Source organism: Littorina saxatilis, linkage group LG17 (assembly GCF_037325665.1).
Source record: "Littorina saxatilis isolate snail1 linkage group LG17, US_GU_Lsax_2.0, whole genome shotgun sequence".
In the NCBI taxonomy this organism is placed as follows: Eukaryota; Metazoa; Mollusca; class Gastropoda; order Littorinimorpha; family Littorinidae; genus Littorina; species Littorina saxatilis.
Window position 1 is genome coordinate 17,937,937 of NC_090261.1, and position 20,802 is coordinate 17,958,738.

The 20,802-nt window shown below is 44.2% G+C and overlaps 1 protein-coding gene across 3 annotated transcripts in view; it reads right to left on the reverse strand.

Moving 5' to 3' along the window:
* Nucleotides 1-20,802, reverse strand: part of LOC138952778 (protein unc-79 homolog) — a 294,903-nt gene that overhangs the window by 257,381 nt on the left and 16,720 nt on the right. For all 3 annotated transcript variants that reach the window (XM_070324505.1, XM_070324504.1, XM_070324503.1), the window contains exons 3-5: nt 19,365-19,525; nt 4,974-5,144; nt 3,993-4,079 (exon numbers count right to left, since the gene is read on the reverse strand). In XM_070324505.1, the coding sequence (XP_070180606.1) occupies nt 3,993-4,079; nt 4,974-5,144; nt 19,365-19,525 (419 nt within the window). The remainder of the gene's footprint in view (nt 1-3,992; nt 4,080-4,973; nt 5,145-19,364; nt 19,526-20,802) is intronic.

A 20,802-nucleotide genomic window follows, 5' to 3' on the forward strand; every position in this document is an offset into this window, starting at 1 on the left:
AAGATATAAAATGTCTAATTTTTCCTTTGACGCTGACCTGTGACCTTGAAAAAGGTCAAAGGTCAACGAAACCATCGTTAAAGTGTAGAGGTCATTGGAGGTCACGACTAAACAAAATATGAGCCCGATCGCTTTGATAGTTTCCGAGAAAAGTCCAACGTTAAGGTGGTGTCTACGGACGGCCGGCCGGTCGGACGGCCGGCCGGACAGACTAACACTGACCGATTACATAGAGTCACTTTTTCTCAAGTGACTCAAAAACCAGGGCATTGAAAGAGAACAGAGGTGATTTTGATCAGAAAATGGAACTGTCACCTTACAGTAACAAGAAGGGCAAAGCCCATACGACTCACATGCTTGACCTTGACCTTTACATGACCTTGACCTTCAGCTAAACCTAGCAATGACATCATACACTAAGAACTGCTTTACACATTTTTCCTACCAAAATACATGTGACCTTGACCCAAGGTCAAGGTCATGCAACACAAAGCTGTTAATTCAAGACATAGGGAAGTACAATGGTGCTTATTGGCTCTTTCTACCATGAGATATGGTCACTTTTAGTGGTTCACTACCTTATTTTGGTCACATTTCATAAGGGTCAAAGTGACCTTGACCTTGATCATATGTGACCAAATGTGTCTCATGATGAAAGCATAACATGTGCCCCACATAATTTTTAAGTTTGAAACAGTTATCTTCCATAGTTCAGGGTCAAGGTCACTTCAAAATATGTATACAATCCAACTTTGAAGAGCTCCTGTGACCTTGACCTTGAAGCAAGGTAAACCAAACTGGTATCAAAAGATGGGGCTTACTTTGCCCTATATATCATATATAGGTGAGGTATTAAATCTCAAAAACTTCAGAGAAAATGGGAAAAATGTGAAAAATAGCTGTTTTTTAGACAACATTTATGGCCCCTGCGACCTTGACCTTGAAGCAAGGTCAAGATGCTATGTATGTTTTTTTGGGCCTTGTCATCATACACCATCTTGCCAAATTTGGTACTGATAGACTGAATAGTGTCCAAGAAATATCCAACGTTAAAGTTTTCCGTCCGGACGTCCGTCCGTCCGGACGGACGGGGGGGACGGACGGACGGACGACTCGGGTGAGTACATAGACTCACTTTTGCTTCGCATGTGAGTCAAAAAGGAACTGTCTTGGTGGGTGGATAATGTGATTCATGCTTTCAATGACATTTTACCCAGTGAGCCTGACATTGTGATCACATCTGACGCCAGTCTGACTGGCTGGGGATGTCAGTGTGAAGGGGTACCTTCAGGGGGCCAGTGGCTGCCTACTGAATCACAGGCTCACATCAATGTTCTGGAACTGAAAGCAGCATTGTTGGCATTACAGTGTTTCAAAGGGAAAATACAGAACAAACACGTGAGGTTAATGCTGGATAATACAACTGCTGTGTTTTGTATCCAAAACATGGGGACAAGTCATTCAGATGACTGTAATAAAGTAACCTTTGACATTTGGTCCTGGTGCATTCAGAATGATGTCTGGATCAGTGCAGCTCATATTCCAGGAAAGGAGAATGTGGTTGCAGATCGTGAATCACGGCACATCAATATGGATGCTGAATGGAAGCTGGATAGTACTGCGCTGCAATCAGAATTGTGTACACTAGGTGTGTGCCCTAAAATTGATCTTTTTGCTTCCAGACTGAACACCCAGATGGCGAGGTATGTGGCGTATAGGCCTGACCCGGCTGCGGTAGCCATTGATGCTTTTAGCATGTCTTGGAACGGAATTGTATTTTATGCGTTTCCACCTTTGTGTGATCCCAGCAGTGCTGCAGAAAATACAGAGAGACGAGGCTGTGGGCGTGCTGGTGGTGCCGGACTGGCCTACGCAGGTGTGGTACCCTTTGATCCAGAGACTGCTGATTGCTCCTCCAGTGCGATTATCCTGCAGGACCAGACTACTACATCTTCCCAGTCAACCAGGGGCAGTTCACTCCTTGATTCTTCAGAAGAGACTAAATCTGCTAGTTTGCAGTGTTTGCGGAAGACATACCAGCAACAAGGAATGAACAGTGATGCTGTGGATTTGTTGATGAACTCATGGAGGCCTAATACAAAAGCATATAACACTTACATCAAGAAGTGGCATACATTTACAGTGGAAAACAGTGTGGTGTGCCCATCACATGTAGACTTGGCCAATTTCTTGGCTGAACTGTACAAAGCCGGAGCCAGCTATAGTACTGTAAATTTGGCACGTAGCGCAGTATCTGCGTTTCTCAGTGATAATAATTCTGATTATCATTCTGTGGGTAGTCATCCAGTTGTATGCCGGGTTGTAAAAGGAGTGTTTGAGAATAGGCCTTCACTGCCAAAATACCAAGAGGCTTGGGATGTTGACACTGTTGTTGAATATTTGGAAACTTGGGCGGAAGTGGAGAAACTGAATTTAAAGCATCTTACTTTGAGACTCGTCATGCTTTTGGCTTTGGTATCGGGACAGCGGGGTCAAACCCTCCATACTTTACAAGTGAATGATGTAAAAGTGATGAAGGACAAATGCACTTTTGTTTACAGCTCAGTACTAAAACAGTCTAAACCAGGCAAGCATGTACAACCTTTAGTTGTGTCTAGTTTTGTGAACAAGAAATTATGCATTGTAGAGCATGTAAAGGAATACTTGAAAAGAACACAGTCCCTGAGGGAAGGGAGAGAACTTTTCATTGCATATGTGAAGCCACATAAACACATCTCCCGTGACACTATTTCCAGGTGGATCAAGATTGTTCTTGAATTATCAGGCATTGATATCACTAAGTTTGCTGCTCATAGCACCAGAACTGCAGTTGCATCTGCCGCTTTCAGCAGAGATGTGCCTCTGGAATCTATTATGAATGCTGCTGGTTGGGCAAGAAAGAGCACTTTCAGCAAATTTTATTGCAAACCTGTAGTGTCTCAGAAGAGTGTGAGCCAATCTGTTTTGGACAATTTTGTAACCAAAGTTGAATACATTTTGAATCAGTATTGCTGATTAACTTTGTGTTTATGCTCTTGACCTCCTCTCTGAATTCTCATGTGATTGGTTCTGACCAATCGCTATGCGAGTAATAATTAATAAATTAAACGAGACTACCTAGGTGAAGTTTAATTTGAATTATTAGGAGTATAGTGATGGGAAGGAGCAATCACATGCCCTCCCATCATGGCTCCTTTTGGTTCCATGATACCCACCCATGGTAGTCTCGTGTTTCAGGAGGTCAATCGCGTCTAAATACTGGCTGGTTTCCCGCGCATTGCATCTCATGTGATTGCTCCTTCCCATCACTATACTCCTAATAATTCAAATTAAACTTCACCTAGGTAGTCTCGTTTAATTTATTAATTATTCCGGATGCCGGCGCTCACGTGGTGCGCGGTGGGTTATGGGTAACCAAGTGGGTTCAGGGCATAGCAACGGCTATGGCATCTGTTTTTAGCTTGGTTACCACCCTTTCAAGGGCAGGTAATTTGAGTAGTTTTTCGACATCTAGCATGTGAGATTGAGGTCAATGCATTTATGAGAATTGCGGTAAGAATATGTAATTTAATGGGCGGTTCTGGTGAGGTTATGCCCCTTCTTTCTTTCGGCTGGTTTAGGCGGAACCTTGCGGCAAGATCACACACGAAAGGAAAAAAACATGCATTGGTCCCAAATAGCATATGTCGCTTTGGTAACAGTTCGTGTGTAAGTCGTGCAATTTAAACGGTAAAAAGACAATGGTAACAGGCGGAACCTCGCGGCAAGATCACAGGAGTTGTCTCGCGTTATCACCCCAGAAACGCTCATTCAAAACTTTCTTCACCAGAGTGTTACAATTTTTTTGCATCAAACCTCAGCAGAAACGGAGAGCACTGCACTGATGCAAGTGCCCACACAAAGAAAACACTCATTCTCAGAACATAACACAAGTTTAATTAATTAATTAATTAATAAACAGACAGCATAAAACTGACACCAGCCTAGCTCACCTCCATTCTCTGTGTGCTGAAACACCATTGTTATGATGGCAGCAGCAGACTCACTCGCATAGGTGGGCTCAGCACAACCGTCATAACCTAAAAGAAGCACCAACAATGTCAAAAGAAACACAATTCAAACATAACGCTTTTCTCAATCTAATGGTTTGATCTTATTCCTGTTGTCACAAGTGATTTTTTTTATCTTTGCATTTGACTATTCTCCCTCTTTATTTCTTTTGATGCCCAAAGAAACAAATGGAAACACAGTAGACAACGTGCACTATCTTTACTCTAGGACTAGGAGTATGGCTTGTTACACTCTTTCTGGTAATATCACTCTATCTGTATGTAAACGAGTACATAAAGCACAAGAATAAACTTTGGAGGCAAAGTCAGTCAAAAAGCAGAGGTTTTAAAGCTAAATTAATAGCCCAATCAAAATTGATATGTGGATGCAAAGGTTCGCAAGAGTAAACGAGAAGACAACAGCAGCCAGACCCCATCACAGTTCTCTACAGTTGACAGGTGTCTATCCGGCGACGTACAAGAAACGTCAAGCTACTGTAAATAGCCCATGCTGAAGGCCAGCACTCAACACTGTCAGTGCAGAGTAGCTGATGTGAAAGGGAGACTACTGCGTCACCTTGTAACACTTAAAACATCTGCGAAAATGTAGTCTTAAATTGGTGGGAGTCTTAAATGAGGCAATTTATAGAGAACATGTGAACACAACAAAAAGAAAACAAGGTCTTTAAAAGTGAAAGTCAAATCAGGGGAACTTATTTCGGGGGTTCCACTGTTCATACTTCTCAGTGTCTATAGCAGCTTCATGCCTGTACAGCACAAATAACTTTTGTTCAAACATCTTCCTTGTCACCCTATCCCTCAGTTAATTGGGCTGCTTAAAATACGGCAACATTATTCAACATACTGAAAAAAACATGTCTCAGGTAAAGTCAAAATACGGCAAACTACACTAGGAGAACTCACCGAGTGTCATGGGCAACAAAGAACTGCAGAGCAGGTCGATGGTGTCTTTGTGCAATGTTGGTGGAAAGATAGCAAGGGTAGAAGCCACTGTGTATGGCAGAGAATCCAGAAGATCATGTTCCAAGAAGGGAACTAAACAACCCAGGACATTCAGCACTGCTTCCCCAAGATCTGTGACAATAAAAACATGTGTGATGTAGGAAAAGGAAAGTAGGAAAATTAAGCTGAAATGAAACTGTAAACAAAGCCTTCACAGCATTGGGCATATGAAACTACTTGTCTTTGTGTGATCAGAAGGCGGAAGAGGAGTACCAGACTTTTGGGACTATAAGGCGCTTCGCTTCGTTGTATAGGGGGTAACCCCCACTTTTAAGGTAAAATAAAGAAAAATCGAAAATTTTAAGAGTAAATTTTCATTTAATAAATATACTTACTCAACTCACATATGTACACAGGCATGAAAAGGAGTCTAAAACCGTGACATGCTCAGGAAAACTTTTAGCCTAAAAAGGAGACACACAAAGAAAGGCTAGACAAATCCAGTCACACTTATAAGCTCATAAACACACTATCAGTTCAAAAAAAGTTTATTTTTAACAAACTAGTAAATTTAAATCCCGGCATATGTACATAACTTGTCACAACGTCACAAACTTTATTTAACCTTACAAGTGCTCTATGACAGAAAATAAACATAACCCAAGCAAAACAAGAAGAGCAAACGCTCGATCGAGTCACTTTCGCAGTTCTGAATATTATATGAGGCATCAGATGGACAGGAAGAAATTGCTATTCACAACACAATGAGTCACGTTCACATAAAATTTGAGCCCGGTCACTTTTATAGTTTCCGAGAAAAGCCCAACGTTAAGTTGTGTGTTGCCGAACAGAAAAGGCTAGTTATCTCCCTTGTTTTTCTGATAACGTTCGTAAAAGGCTACAGATGTAAATACTTTGATGTAAAGAATAATCCTACAAAGTTTCAATCACATCCGATGAACTTTGTCAAAGATATAAAATGTCTAATTTTTCCTTTGACGCTGACCTGTGACCTTGAAAAAGGTCAAAGGTCAACGAAACCATCGTTAAAGTGTAGAGGTCATTGGAGGTCACGACTAAACAAAATATGAGCCCGATCGCTTTGATAGTTTCCGAGAAAAGTCCAACGTTAAGGTGGTGTCTACGGACGGCCGGCCGGCCGGCCGGCCGGCCGGCCGGACAGACTAACACTGACCGATTACATAGAGTCACTTTTTCTCAAGTGACTCAAAAAACACATTAAATGACTTTAAATATCAAAACAACACCAAAAACAAAAATCTAACATTATTACACCCGACTAGAGCATTGTGTACATAACCGTCACATCATATCACAAAAATGCAACAAAAAAGGTGACAAAAGACGATTTCTGACCCCTCAGTACAAAACCCATGTAAAAGAGATAGACACCAGACAGCCACAGCAAGGAGAAATGTAACCACAGAGGATGAAAGGAATAACATCCTTTTTCACTTCATCCGTAAATAATTGCTAAAAAAATCGAGATTAAAACAACAATTAAACCAAACGAAATGAAACCAACATCAAATATAGTTAGAAATGCTTACAACTATGAAGTTAAAGTGGCAAACAAGCAAAATCCGGTTATAGGGGCTAGACAATTAAAACAAAACAGCAGCAGTCAAACTTTGTTCATAACATCACAGCGTGACATAACCAAAACAGATACATTAAAACAAGAACATTCTGACCCAACAGGCAAACAAATGTATGGACATCTCCAAATAAATGAGAAGAACCCTTAAGAAGTAAAAGTTGTGGATGAAACCACCATAAATCCACTATACAGCAAAAGAAACCTATGTGTACATAACGGCACGCAAAGTCAGAGGATGAAAGTGCCCATATCAGCTAAAAATGGTGCCACAATAACTGCAATCAACAAATCTGAGAAAGAAATTAGTAGCAAAGGGACACAGTTACCATTTTAAATCAAAAAACAAGATAACACATGTAGCAGATAAGAGATAAGAGGGAAAAATACATATGTACATAACGCCACACTGTGACAGCTACGATTCTAAGTGATGTATCTTAAACAGATGCACACCTACAAAGGCAGAAATTATAAAAAAAAAACAAATGACACACAGAAGGTACAAATAAAAAAGCAACTAGCAGCCCTGGAACATAAATTCAGATCATCATCAGAAAATGCAAGAACAAGAAGGGCAAAGCCCATACGACTCACATGCTTGACCTTCTGCTTTACACATTTTTCCTACCAAAATACATGTGACCTTGACCCAAGGTCAAGGTCATCCAAGGTCATGCAACACAAAGCTGTTAATTCAAGACATAGGAAGTACAATGGTGCTTATTGGCCCTTTCTACCATGAGATATGGTCACTTTTAGTGGTTCACTACCTTATTTTGGTCACATTTCATAAGGGTCAAAGTGACCTTGACCTTGATCATATGGGACCAAATGTGTCTCATGATGAAAGCATAACATGTGCCCCACATAATTTTTAAGTTTGAAACAGTTATCTTCCATAGTTCAGGGTCAAGGTCACTTCAAAATATGTATACAATCCAACTTTGAAGAGCTCCTGTGACCTTGACCTTGAAGCAAGGTAAACCAAACTGGTATCAAAAGATGGGGCTTACTTTGCCCTATATATCATATATAGGTGAGGCATTCAATCTCAAAAACTTCAGAGAAAATGTGAAAAATGTGAAAAATAGCTGTTTTTTAGACAACATTTATGGCCCCTGCGACCTTGACCTTGAAGCAAGGTCAAGATGCTATGTATGTTTTTTGGGGCCTTGTCATCATACACCATCTTGCCAAATTTGGTACTGATAGACTGAATAGTGTCCAAGAAATATCCAACGTTAAAGTTTTCCGGCCGGCCGGCCGGCCGGACGGACGGACGGACGGACGACTCGGGTGAGTACATAGACTCACTTTTGCTTCGCATGTGAGTCAAAAATGAGAATGTGTACATAACATTACAACAGGAGATTATCTTTCATGCATTGAGTGCTGGTGAGTACTGCTCACTTAGATTTTGTCAGTTGGGAAATGATCACTGTTTCTCAACAGACATAGGAACAAGAATACATGAAAAAGTCTAAGTGTAATATGATTGTGAAATAAGTTATCAATTCTGAAGATGGTTAAAACAGGATGTGTAAATAAAAAAATTTAAGCTCACAAAAAAAGTCTGGTCTCAGCCATAAGTCTCATGTAGGCTATGCCTCCAGAAAGATTTAGCAGCAAACATGTAAATAAAAGCCCAGTGTTCAAGGGAAATCATGTAGTCGTCCTCCTTGAAGACTCGCAGGATGTTGCACACGGGTATAAAAAAAACCTGTACATGTTGGAGCTCATTTTCTCTTCCCAAAGCCCAATTCTCCCCCCAGGAAGACCTCCAAGGCTCCCTCAGCAGTAGCTTTTGTGATCTGAAAGAAAAAACGATTTGCAATTATAGATGCATGTAGTTTCTGAAATGCTCGCTATAATGTTTGGATTTTACACTATCTGCTATCATCACAGCAAAACGATATGACGTGACGTTATGAACATTTTCAGGGTCATAAAAACAGCTGAATGCAGTCATCTACTGCTCAGCTTTTAATTCTTTTAGCAAAAAAGAACAAGATTTGATCGTAGTAAAGAACTCTCTACTGCACAGCCTTCAGAACAAGATTTCAATAACGTGTACATAATGTCACACGTCAGCCAGACAAGCTATCTCAAACTAAAGGAGTGTGACGTTATGAACACGCAGTCATGGAAGAAAACACGAATCCCACAGAGAAAAGTCTGAATCTCATAACCCGGTCATTTACAAAGAACAACAAAAAAATGAACCACAAGTCTGAAAGAACAAAAATCAAAGAAAATCATTGATAAAAATGTTAAATATTCCGTGCCTAGCCCGAAGACAGTAATCTCATGATGTGACGTTATGAACATCGCACCGTACTTTCTCAACCGATTTCCTAGCCCGTCAGAAAGTCCCTTTCAACGCAGAAACAAAAGAAATCAAAATTGTAATGTTTTCCACCTATTTGTACAAAGATTCTATTTGTATTAGCTTAACCATGCATCGTACGTTATCCATCACGACAACAGCTTCGTATCTGAACAATCAAAATAAAATTTCTTCATTGTGCGTCAGATCGGAGACTTCGTTTAGCGCGGGATATTTTCGACTTGCACTCAACCATCGTTACAAACAAACTAAACACGTCTCAAACAGCAATATGACTTACAAAATTGATAAAACTTACCATCATTGTGTACATAACAATTGTATATAGGTGTACAAATATTAAAATATTGTGCTATAGGTGCAGTGGGGGGAGGTGTGTGCTGTGCGGGGGGCACTTGCAGGAGACGAGGACATTCCACAGTGTTGTTAATAGAGGTACACACAATATCAGAACTTTCATGTCCTGTGACACAACCAACTTGGTTTACCTAATTGACTGTGGCAAATGCAAAAAATGTCAGTATGTCGGCGAAACTGGACAGACACTTAAAAAACGTTTCTATGGCCACAGGCACAACATCAAACACTACAAAGATCATGCAGGACACACGGACAGTACATCAAAATATACACGAGAAGATACAATGGTCGCTAAACATTTTAATCTCCCTGGACATACACTAGCAGACATGCAATGCACAGCCATAGAAAAAATCCATGCAGAAGACATTGCTTTGAGAAAAAGAAGAGAAAGGTTCTGGAGACATCAGCTGCAGACCAATTTCCCTGACGGACTTAATGTGTTTGACTAATTGACTGTTGCTGCCCTCTGTATTTGTTATTGCGAGGCTGTTCGCGGATATAATGTTTGGATATTTTTCTATAATTATCCCTTTGTTGTTCGCAGCAGAGTAACGTCTTTTGACGCTATCAACAAGATAAACAGTGTCCTATGGCTATAAACTTATCAGCCTTGTAACATGTTAGCTCCCTGGATCGCATTCAACACCTGGAAGTATGTGTGTGTGTGCGTGTGGGAGTGAGTGTGCTCAAGTGTATGTGCTTGCAAACATATGAAGTTTTACCTTTACTGCTTACTTTAGAGAGAGAGAGAGAGAGAGAGAGAGAGAGAACAATAGCAAATTTGCACGTGTTTTATCTATTTTTAGAATGACGTCATTGGTATTCTTACGTAATTTCCTTTCTGTTTTTACGTCATCGTTTGTTTTGATTCCATTACTGAAGAAGGAGTTTTTACTCCGAAATATTTATTTCATTTTGGTGTTTGGGTGTTATTTTTTATTCTTATACATAACACATTTCAAAGAAATCACGACAAAACACTTACCTCCTGTGTTCTCTTATTTCTCGTTCGTTTCAAACGCAGACTTCACACATGCTGGAGAACAGTAAACAAAGTTTGTTCACACCCCTTGTAGAAACGAGTCCATGCGCGGAAGAAAATATAGTACATAACTAACGCGTCACGACGCATCATGCAGTTGGCCGAAAAACCTTTCCCGTACCGCTGTTTATCATTGGATTCGTGTTTTAAACTCATTTTCACACAGAAGAATGATTTTTCATCGAAAATCAACAAAAACTTTGTTGTTCTGAAAGTTGAGAATGAATGTCGGCTCATTAATACACTCGGCCGGAAAATCACGACAGAGAACGACGTACATTCTAGCCTATGGTAATCTTCCGGTAAGCTTCGACTCGGCAAACTTCGGGGCACTTCAAACTTTGCAAGTGAAAGACCGACCATTTCAGAATAGAATCTCCGTATTTTTTCTATATTTTGGACAGTGATCTGACAGTATGCGAAAGTTTGCCGAGCACACTGTACTAGGTGTCACAGAATTGCAAGAGATCACCGTCAATAATCACCAACAAAACATCGATTATATTCCGTACACGTGAACCACACGCTACAGAGTCATGTCCGAGCCGAGAAAAATACCTTCTTCGTCAATGTTGTTTGTTTGCTTAACGCCCAGCCGACCACGAAGGGCCATATCAGGGCGGTGCTGCTTTGACATTTAACGTGCGCCACACACAAGACAGAAGTCGCAGCACAGGCTTCATGTCTCACCCAGTCACAAAATATTCTGACACCGGACCAACCAGTCCTAGCACTAACCCCATAATGCCGGACGCCAGGCGGAGCAGCCACTAGATTGCCAATTTTAAAGTCTTAGGTATGACCCGGCCGGGGTTCGAACCCACGACCTCCCGATCACGGGGCGGACGCCTTACCACTAGGCCAAGCGTGCCGGTCTTTCTTCGTCAATGCTCTTCATGTTCACGATTTTAAATAAAAAAGAAGCATCAACAAGAGACTTTTTCCGGAGGTTGTATCACTTTTTCTGACTTGACGCCATTTTGTGCCTATGACCATATATATATAGCAATAAACTTCCGTTTGTTGATTAGACATTGAAACAGTACTGAACCTAGTAACAGGGAAGGTAACCCACCAAACAAAAACAAATGCCCAGGGCATAGTCTGTGGCTAGTTACCTCCCCTACCGGTACCTCAGCCAATCACAGGCTTGTACCGATGACCTTCATTCTCCCTTGAAACACATAACCCTTATAAACATAAAAGTTTGCGGGGACGGCTGGGAGGGTATTTGGTATGTGAGTTGAGTAAGTATATTTATTAAATGAAAATTTACTCTTAAAATTTTCGATTAAATTACATATTCTTACGTCAACTCACATATATAGCAGATTGCTTATAAAGGAGGTGGGATACTCACTCTAAGAACGAGCCAGTATTTGACCAGCAGCCACCATGGCTGGAAGGGCTCAGCTGCCGTCCAGACGGACTGCCGCAATGTCCCTCAGGTAAAAGTTTAAAAAGACGTCTTCAGACGCCCAATAGGCTGCACGCAGGACTTCTGAGATCCTGCCAGAGCGCAGGACCGCCATAGAAGACGCCCAGGCGCGCGCCTCGTGAGTCCTTGCCGAAGCTAAGGGAAGGACTGACTGTCCCCCCCTTTCTCTCTCCCACCACTGGTACGCTTGTGTGATCAGTGTGGAAGACCAACGAGCCAACGTCGAACGAGCAATATCTTTACTTCTCGTGGTATTAATAGAAATGAAAAGTAATTTTTGTTCCGGAGCTCTAATGCGAGCTGTGCGCGCAAGATAAGCGTGGAGAACTCGAACCGGACAATTGGCAAAATCGGGGTCTCCGGGGGCCAAGATTTGACTCAGTGACATAATATGTATAATCGGAGACGGCTGATCCGGTTTCTGATTCTTTGCTAAGAAACTCGGCGCGAACCGTAGAGAGACGGAATCATCCTGTTCGAACGAAATATCTCTAGATAACCCGGAGAGCGCATGTACTTCACTACCGCGTCTGCCAGACACCAGTAGTGTTAACATAACTGCCTTACGTGTCAAGACCGCCCTGATATGGCCCTTCGTGGTCGGCTGGGCGTTAAGCAAACAAAAAAAACCAAAAAAATACGTGTCAAGTTCGACAAGCTGGCCTCTGACAGAGGCTCCAAGATTGGTGATCTCAAAAACTCTAAAACCAACAAGAGATCCCAAGATGGGATAACTGTTGTAGACTTAATTGCCTCCAGCGTGGCACCCTTAATCACACTAGAAATGACCCCGCCGAGGGAGATCGTGTGACCAAGTTGCTTCAACGTCGCTGAAATAGCAGATCGCCTGACCTTTCTGCCCCTTCTCAGCGGCAAACAGGTTCTGATACATACCGACAACACTACTGTGGGGTTCAGCCTGTTGGACTCGCACCATTTGACCCATGCCAACCAGGTTGATATGCCAGAGAGCTTGGTCCGGAGACCACTGGCCTGAGGCCAGTGCAGAGAGCCATGAGAGATGGTTTGCCACGTGCATCGATCTTGGCGCAACGGGGTTCAGCCTGTTGGACTCGCACCATTTGACCCATGCCAACCAGTGTGAAGCATACACCGAAGACGTGGACTTCCTGTGAGCCTTCTGAACCATGCTAAGTGTTGCGTCAGACGCACCAGAGCGCTTTAAAGATTCCCGGACAGTAGCCATCCGTGAAGGCAGAGCCACTGAGGGTTGGCGTGAGGAACGCTTGTCCTTGGTTGCAGAAGTTCGCCGTGAATGAGATTGAGCGGAATGGGCGGACCGCTGGCTAACCGCAAGAGGTCCGGGAACCAATGTTGGGATGGCCACAGAGGGGCCACTAGAATGAGCGAGGGCCTCTCTAACTCCGCTTTTCTCAGCACCTTGTTGATCAAAGGGATCGGAGGAAATGCGTACGCGTTGAGTCCTATCCAGGACACTGACAACGCATCCACTTTCCAGGCCTTTGGGTCTGGGAAGGGCGACACAAACATCGGCAGTCTCCTCGAGAAGCGAGTAGCGAAGAGATCGATGAGAGGCTTCTCTGTCTGCGCCCAAAGGCGCAGAAGAGCGTGATGAGCGATCGTCCATTCTGAATGGAGAACTTTCTTTGCCCTGCTTAGAGAATCCGCTAGAACATTCAACCTTCCTGGCAGATAAATCGCTGAAATGCTGATGTTGTGTTCCGAACACCAAATCAGGATTTGACACGTTCTGTTCGACAGCGAGGGGGACCGAGATCCGCCCTGCTTGTTGATATATGCTGCCACAGTAGTGTTGTCGGTATGTATCAGAACCTGTTTGCCGCTGAGAAGGGGCAGAAAGGTCGAGAGACCGAGGAAAACCGCCTCCAGCTCCAGCAGGTTGATATGCCAGAGAGCTTGGTCCGGAGACCACTGGCCTGAGGCCATGTGACTGGACAGATGCGCCCCCCATCCCTCGAGGGAAGCGTCTGAGAAGAGCGATACTTCCGGAGACGGTGGAACAATCGGTACACCCTGAGTCAGCCAGGGTGTTTGCAGCCACTGTTGAGTGGTGGTCCGAAACCAATCCGAAATCGGCACCGACACCTGCCAGCCCTGAACCGCTGGGTCCCATGACTCTTTCAGTGCGGCTTGGAATGGGCGTTTGTGAACGCGTCCCAACGGGATGAGCGTGGCCATATATTCCATTTGCCCCAAAACTGAAGCCAAGACCCTGACAGGGGCGGACCGTCTGTCGATCAGAGAGAGCAGGAGCTCCTGCAGCTTGTTTATCCTCCGCAGAGAGGGGCGTACAGTCCATTCCTGGGTGTCGAAGAACATCCCGAGATAAAGGAAAGTCTGCGAGGGGACCAGTTCTGATTTTGCGTGATTGATCGAAAACCCCAGTCTCAATCTGGCGGAGAACGAGCTGAGAATGGAGAAGACAAACTTCCCGAGATTGGTTTAGAATTAACCAGTCGTCGAGATAGGTCCGTAACTGGACACCCTGTCTTCTGATTATCCCGCAAAACTGACGAATGATCATGGTGAATATCCACAGGGCCAAGGAGAGACCGAACGGAAGGGCCCTGAACTGAAACACCTTGTCCCCCCAAACAAACAGTAGCCTCTTCTGGTCTGCTTGGTGGATTAAAATATGGAAATACGCGTCTGTGAGATCTATGGAAGTCACCCAGTCTGAACGACGTAGGGACTCCCTGACAGACATTGGCGTTTCCATAGAGAACAGAATTTTCCTCAAGTACAAATTGAGAGGAGAGAGGTCCAAGACTGGACGCCACCCCCCCCCCGACGCCTTTGGGACTACAAAGAGTCTCCCGTAGAACCTCGGAGAAGTGGAGTCTCGAACCTCTACGATAGCTTCCTTCCTTAAGAGAAGAAGCACTTCTGCTTGAATAGCAGCCTCGGCCTCTGGTCTTGCTGGAAATTGGAAACCAGCCGGTTTCCGAGTCAAAGGAGCTTTGTCCCCTTGCCAGGGGAGCCGAAACCCCGACTGAATCACCCCCGCAATCCATTGGTTGTTCGTCCGTGACAACCATTCTGGAAAGGCCCTGGAGAGGCCGCCCGCCATCGAAAGGATGGGAGCCGCAGGGATGATCAAGTCGGGGGCGTCTCATAGGGGGTTAGGCTTGTTGCCGGACCCCTTCTTGCCAAAGGAAGGCTTTGACTTGGGGTATGGGCGAGACCTGCCACCGCCCCGAGACCGCTGTCCGGGTTTCGAGTTCTGCTTGCCCCTGTTCGATGCAGCAAACGTAGGTACGGAACCACCGCCACGTTTTGAATGCTGTTTGAACGCCATCTCAGACAACTGGACAAAATGCAAGTCCTTCGTCTGTTGGTCTTGCTTGCGCAGAGCCTCCAAAGACTCTTGCCCCAAAAGGGCACCCTCCATGAAAGGTGAAACTCGAAGGGACTCGACCAACGATTTGTCCTTAAGTCTCGAATCCGACAGCAGTGCTTCCCGTCGCCAAGCGACAGTTTGAGCGTACAGCCTGGCCGACAAGGCCATTTGTTCGGAAGACACCTTAGCGAGTGCAGCGAAAAGACAAGCAACGTCCTTCTTATCCGCATCGTCTCTGAATGTGAAGGGCTCAAAAGAGGAGGTCACCGACCGAGAGAGAGATCGAATCAGGGTCTCAGAGAGCGAAGACAGCTCTAAAGACTGTCGACCACACTCCTCGATCATCAAAATATGCTTCTCAGCGCACACAGATGGTTTTTCTTTAGAATAACCATCTTGCCGTAGACCGGCCAAGTCCGGAGTCACCGGAAGGGTAGTCTTTGGCAGAGAAAACGAATCAAGAAGATTCCGAGATTTCTGCGGCAAACAAACTTTGCGCAAAGACATGCCAGATGCGTTGAGAGCCCTGCCCGGAATAGCTAACCAAGGTTGAGCTGAGACTGGGGCAGGACCGTATGCAGAGAGTAAAGGCAGTGAGGAGCAGCCTCTGTGCCAAAGATCCTTGCCATCTCAAAAGAGATTGAAGGCGATTCTCAAAAACGAAATCTTGAAGATCGTTCACGCACCGGTGTGAAATCAGCAAAAGCTGAAGAGGGAGGAGCATTGGAAGCAGATACTTCTGACACCCCTTCCTCAAAATACCGGGATGTGACTTCAGCGGCTAAGTACAGAAGATCTGTCAACCTAGTCGGAATGCGGAAACTAGACTCATCGTCCTCCCCGGGATCAGAGTCTGCCATGTCATCATCAGAAAGCTGATCTGCCGCAAAGGCATCCGGTACAGAACCGGCATCACCGTCCGCTGAAGCAAAATCAGTCGAAGCCGGAAACGCTTGGTTCACAAAACCAGCCACAGAAAGTCGACCAGCAGTCGTGTGGCTAGCTAAACCGCTACCAGCGGAAGCAGCTGTTGCCTGAAACCCCCGACCGGAAACCACTGGTGTGGAACGGAAGGATGAATGCTGGCTAGCATCCCCCATACTCGCCGAAGCCTGTAAACCGGAAGACGCTGTGCTCTGGTCACCGACAACCCCACGCCCCGAGGCGGAAGGAGCTGTGGCGGCAGAGCGGAAAGCGACAGGAACAAAAGGATGAACACCAATTTGGTGGCGATCAGAATGCCCTGCTGTTCTGTTACTATGTCCCGGAACTGCCGAGGCGGAACCGGGAGTAACGAACGTACGCTCTTCCCAACTACCCCCCGTTGTGGTCTGTGCCACAGACGAACGAGCAATCGGGGAAAAAACCGTACGGCTGGCGTGCAGTTCCGCCGGAGCGGAAGCCAAAACCGTAGGCTGGCGGATATTATCGAGATAGGCCGAAGCCCGCACGCCCGATAAACCCGCCCCAACCCCATCCTCAAACACCTGAGTGTCGTAAGGACCGGACGGGGTTGCAGTTGTCCGAGAACCGGACAGGAAATCGTCAACCGACATGCGACGTGACCGAAGCAGAAGGCAAAAATCGAACTCCCGACAAAGACGAAACATCTCCCACCCCTGGCGGAAGTACAGCTTTAGCACTTGACGTTATACGTTCGAACGCTAACAACTCATGGACTTCTGACTTAAAAGAAGACAAAATGGAAATTAATTCTCCTTTAGTTAAAGTCTGGTCAGCCTGCGATGTGGTGCTACTTGCAGGAGGAACGGCACACGGAGTGCCCGGTTGTTCAATGGGAACAAGCAAAGTCTGATTGGTATCTGGATTGACAATGCTAACAATCTTAGGCTTCTCTGAATTAGCGGTAAAAGCCCTAGTTTTCTCACTCTGAGAATGCGAACTGCCCTTCTTGGACCGCGCTTTTGCCTTCTTGTCCGGTGATACCGCGCTGACTACCACCTTGGTAGAGCTACGCGGTTTACCCTTATCTTTCTCGTTATCAGCCATGGTGAACGAAAACGAAAGTAGACGAACACGGCTGCAGAGAAATTTTGACAAGAGAGACATGCTAAAAATTCTAAAGAAAGGTAAACAAGAAGGGCAAAGCCCATACGACTCACATGCTTGACCTTGACATGACCTTGACCTTCAGGGTCAAGGTCAAATAACTAAACCTAGCAATGACATCATACACTAAGAACTGCTTTACACATTTTTCCTACCAAAATACATGTGACCTTGACCCAAGGTCAAGGTCATCCAAGGTCATGCAACACAAAGCTGTTAATTCAAGACATAGGAAGTACAATGGTGCTTATTGGCCCTTTCTACCATGAGATATGGTCACTTTTAGTGGTTCACTACCTTATTTTGGTCACATTTCATAAGGGTCAAAGTGACCTTGACCTTGATCATATGTGACCAAATGTGTCTCATGATGAAAGCATAACATGTGCCCCACATAATTTTTAAGTTTGAAACAGTTATCTTCCATAGTTCAGGGTCAAGGTCACTTCAAAATATGTATACAATCCAACTTTGAAGAGCTCCTGTGACCTTGACCTTGAAGCAAGGTAAACCAAACTGGTATCAAAAGATGGGGCTTACTTTGCCCTATATATCATATATAGGTGAGGTATTCAATCTCAAAAACTTCAGAGAAAATGGGAAAAATGGGAAAAATAGCTGTTTTTTAGACAACATTTATGGCCCCTGCGACCTTGACCTTGAAGCAAGGTCAAGATGCTATGTATGTTTTTTGGGGCCTTGTCATCATACACCATCTTGCCAAATTTGGTACTGATAGACTGAATAGTGTCCAAGAAATATCCAACGTTAAAGTTTTCCGGACGGACGGACGGACGGACGGACGACTCGGGTGAGTACATAGACTCACTTTTGCTTCGCATGTGAGTCAAAAACAGAACGCTCTCACCCATAAGCAGTAGAGAATGCCGCGAGGGAGGTTAACTGGCCTTCCACGAAGACCAAAACACTTGAAAAAACTGGAGTACTGTCAAAGACGTCCTCACTCAACGTGTTGAAAGTAGAGAATGAAGGTCATCGGTACAAGCCTGTGATTGGCTGAGGTACCGGTAGGGGAGGTAACTAGCCACAGACTATGCCTTTGGGCATTTGTTTTTGTTTGGTGGGTTACCTTCCCTGTTACGAGGTTCAGTACTGTTTCAATGTCTTATCAACAAACGGAAGTTTATTGCTATAATTATATGTGAGTTGACGTAAGAATATGTAATTTAATCCACACATTAGGCGCTTCCGGTGTATTGGCCGCACATCAAAGGAAGAATACAGAGTGGAAATATTATTGCTCTTGATGTGCGGTGAAATCAAAGGCAGGTGCATTGTACTAGCTGGTTGGCCTGGAGACCTCCGGTCAATGACCTTGTCAGCTGAGACCAGCTATCTGCCCCAGTTTACAGACATTGATCTTCTAACCTGGGTTCAATGACCAAGTTTTATCTATGACTATGAGGCCTCCTTTGATGTCTGAGAGGAAACTCTGCCAGGGTGATAATAGCAGAAACATGCATATCACAAGAGAGAGAGTGTAATGTTTCTTTGTATAGCGATGTGGGTACAGTGTACTCTTCTTTAGCCATGCATAAGGCGATACCGGTCACTTCCTGTCACTGTCAGAGTTTTTATTCTGAACTGGGCTGCACAGCTACAAGATAGAACTACTAGTTGTTTTTTTCCAATAATGTTACAGTCACTGTTGTTCTAGTTGCAACAATTCAATAATTCATACACTATTTAATAATAAAGATCAGTCTGTACAACATTGTCAATGTGAATTGTTACAGTAATTAACCTGTCCGGGGCCAGAAATATTTGCATACAAAGCATTATCTGTATCTACCTGAATTGACAACTTACAGCGTGCCCTTGAGAAATATCCAATGTTAAAGTTTTCCGGACGTCCGGACGGACGGACGACGACTCGGGTGAGTACATAGACTCACTTTTGCTTCGCATGTGAGTCAAAAAACCCACACACATAGTTTATTCTTTGTTTTTCTTCTTCTGTTGTTGTTTATTGAATGGGTTGTTGCCTGTTAAAGCATTTACTTACCCAGCATGTCAGCTGTCATCCTAAGGCAGTGAAAGGGTTAAGCTTAATCATATACAAACACACATTTTGATTTTTAGTGTTACTCTCAGTCTCAATACAAACCTAGCTGTCCAATCTGCATCATGGGGACAAGGTCAATTATGCTGAGCACAGCCTGGTAGAGACCTGAGTAATTCAAATTTGGAAAGACTGACAGGCGCACACTGTCTCTCTGCCTTGGTCCATAGCTCTCAGCCGGGATATTTGGCACATCTTTCAAGACACTGCAATAAAGTAGAAAATACTGACATAAAAAAAGTCATATTTTCTTCAACTACATTAGGAATGAAACTCGACAATAAAGGTGTGTCAGGGGTAGGGGGTAAAAGTCTCTTACATCACCCCCCCCCCCCCAAAAAAAAAAAATGACAGTAAAGGTAACCTTTCAGGAGTGGTTAAAAGGGAACAGTTTTAGCGGCACTTGACCGCATGGTGCCGCTGTTTCAGTGTTTGTTCTGTATGTCGCACTAATTGCCATACCCCGTTTCGACCCGCCAAAGTCATGTGACGATTTTAAACTTGCGGGACCTACCTCTCGACGCTACAGTCGCTAACGGCATGATGCCGCCAGGTAAGATTTTGATGTTTGGATGGCTGTGTCCGCATCTGGTCTGATGCAATTGGTCGCCTCACTGACCGTGCTTATCTTGTCTAGTAGGAAGCGTCGAGTGGCGGTGATTTCCTTTGATAAGGGTGTTTGTGCGCATGCGAACAGGGCAAGAAGCGAGGTAACAACCTCATTATCTAAAGGGGATCAATAATGGTCTCATGTACAGTCCCCGGCGAAAGAAACGCAACTCATTCGCGCCCAGTGTTGCGAGTGATTTTTCGTCATTTTCAAATTGTCGTAAAATATGAACCAGATAAGATAAATAAAAAATAAAAAAGGATTGTAGAGGATATTTTACTGGCTCTACAATAAATGCAAAGTATTTAATCGTTTTTATTTTTTACTTGTTCATAAACTGTGTTCTATAAGCAAGTCGTGATTGCAGGCAAACGTGTCTCTTCAACATGCTACAAAAATCGTAAAAATGCATATTTTCTAACAAGGTAAAGACAATTTTGGAGGAAATTCATTTTTGAACAACACCATTTAATTAGAATTATTCGCCAAAGCGTTTTAAGACTCCAAAAAATGAGCAAAGATCACTTAGATGTGTGTGTGTGTGTTTATGTGTGTGTGTGCATGTGCGTGTGTGTGTGTGCCTATGTGTGTGTGTGTGTGTGTGTGTGTGACTACGTGTGTGTGTGCCTACGTGTGTGTGAGTTGTGGTTGTGCCTTCAGGCGGGCGGGTCGGCGTGTGCATGTGTGTCTGCACGTCTGTCCGTGTATGTGTGTGCGTGCGTGCATGAGTGTTCTTTGTCTCCGTGTCCGTTGTTTTAAATGTGAGAAATATAACTTCGGAGAAATAGTGACAGACAAACAGTTTGGGACAGCAATCATCAAAGTGACAGTTGGCGTCCATTTTAGCACTGCGTAGCACTCTTGCACATCGCG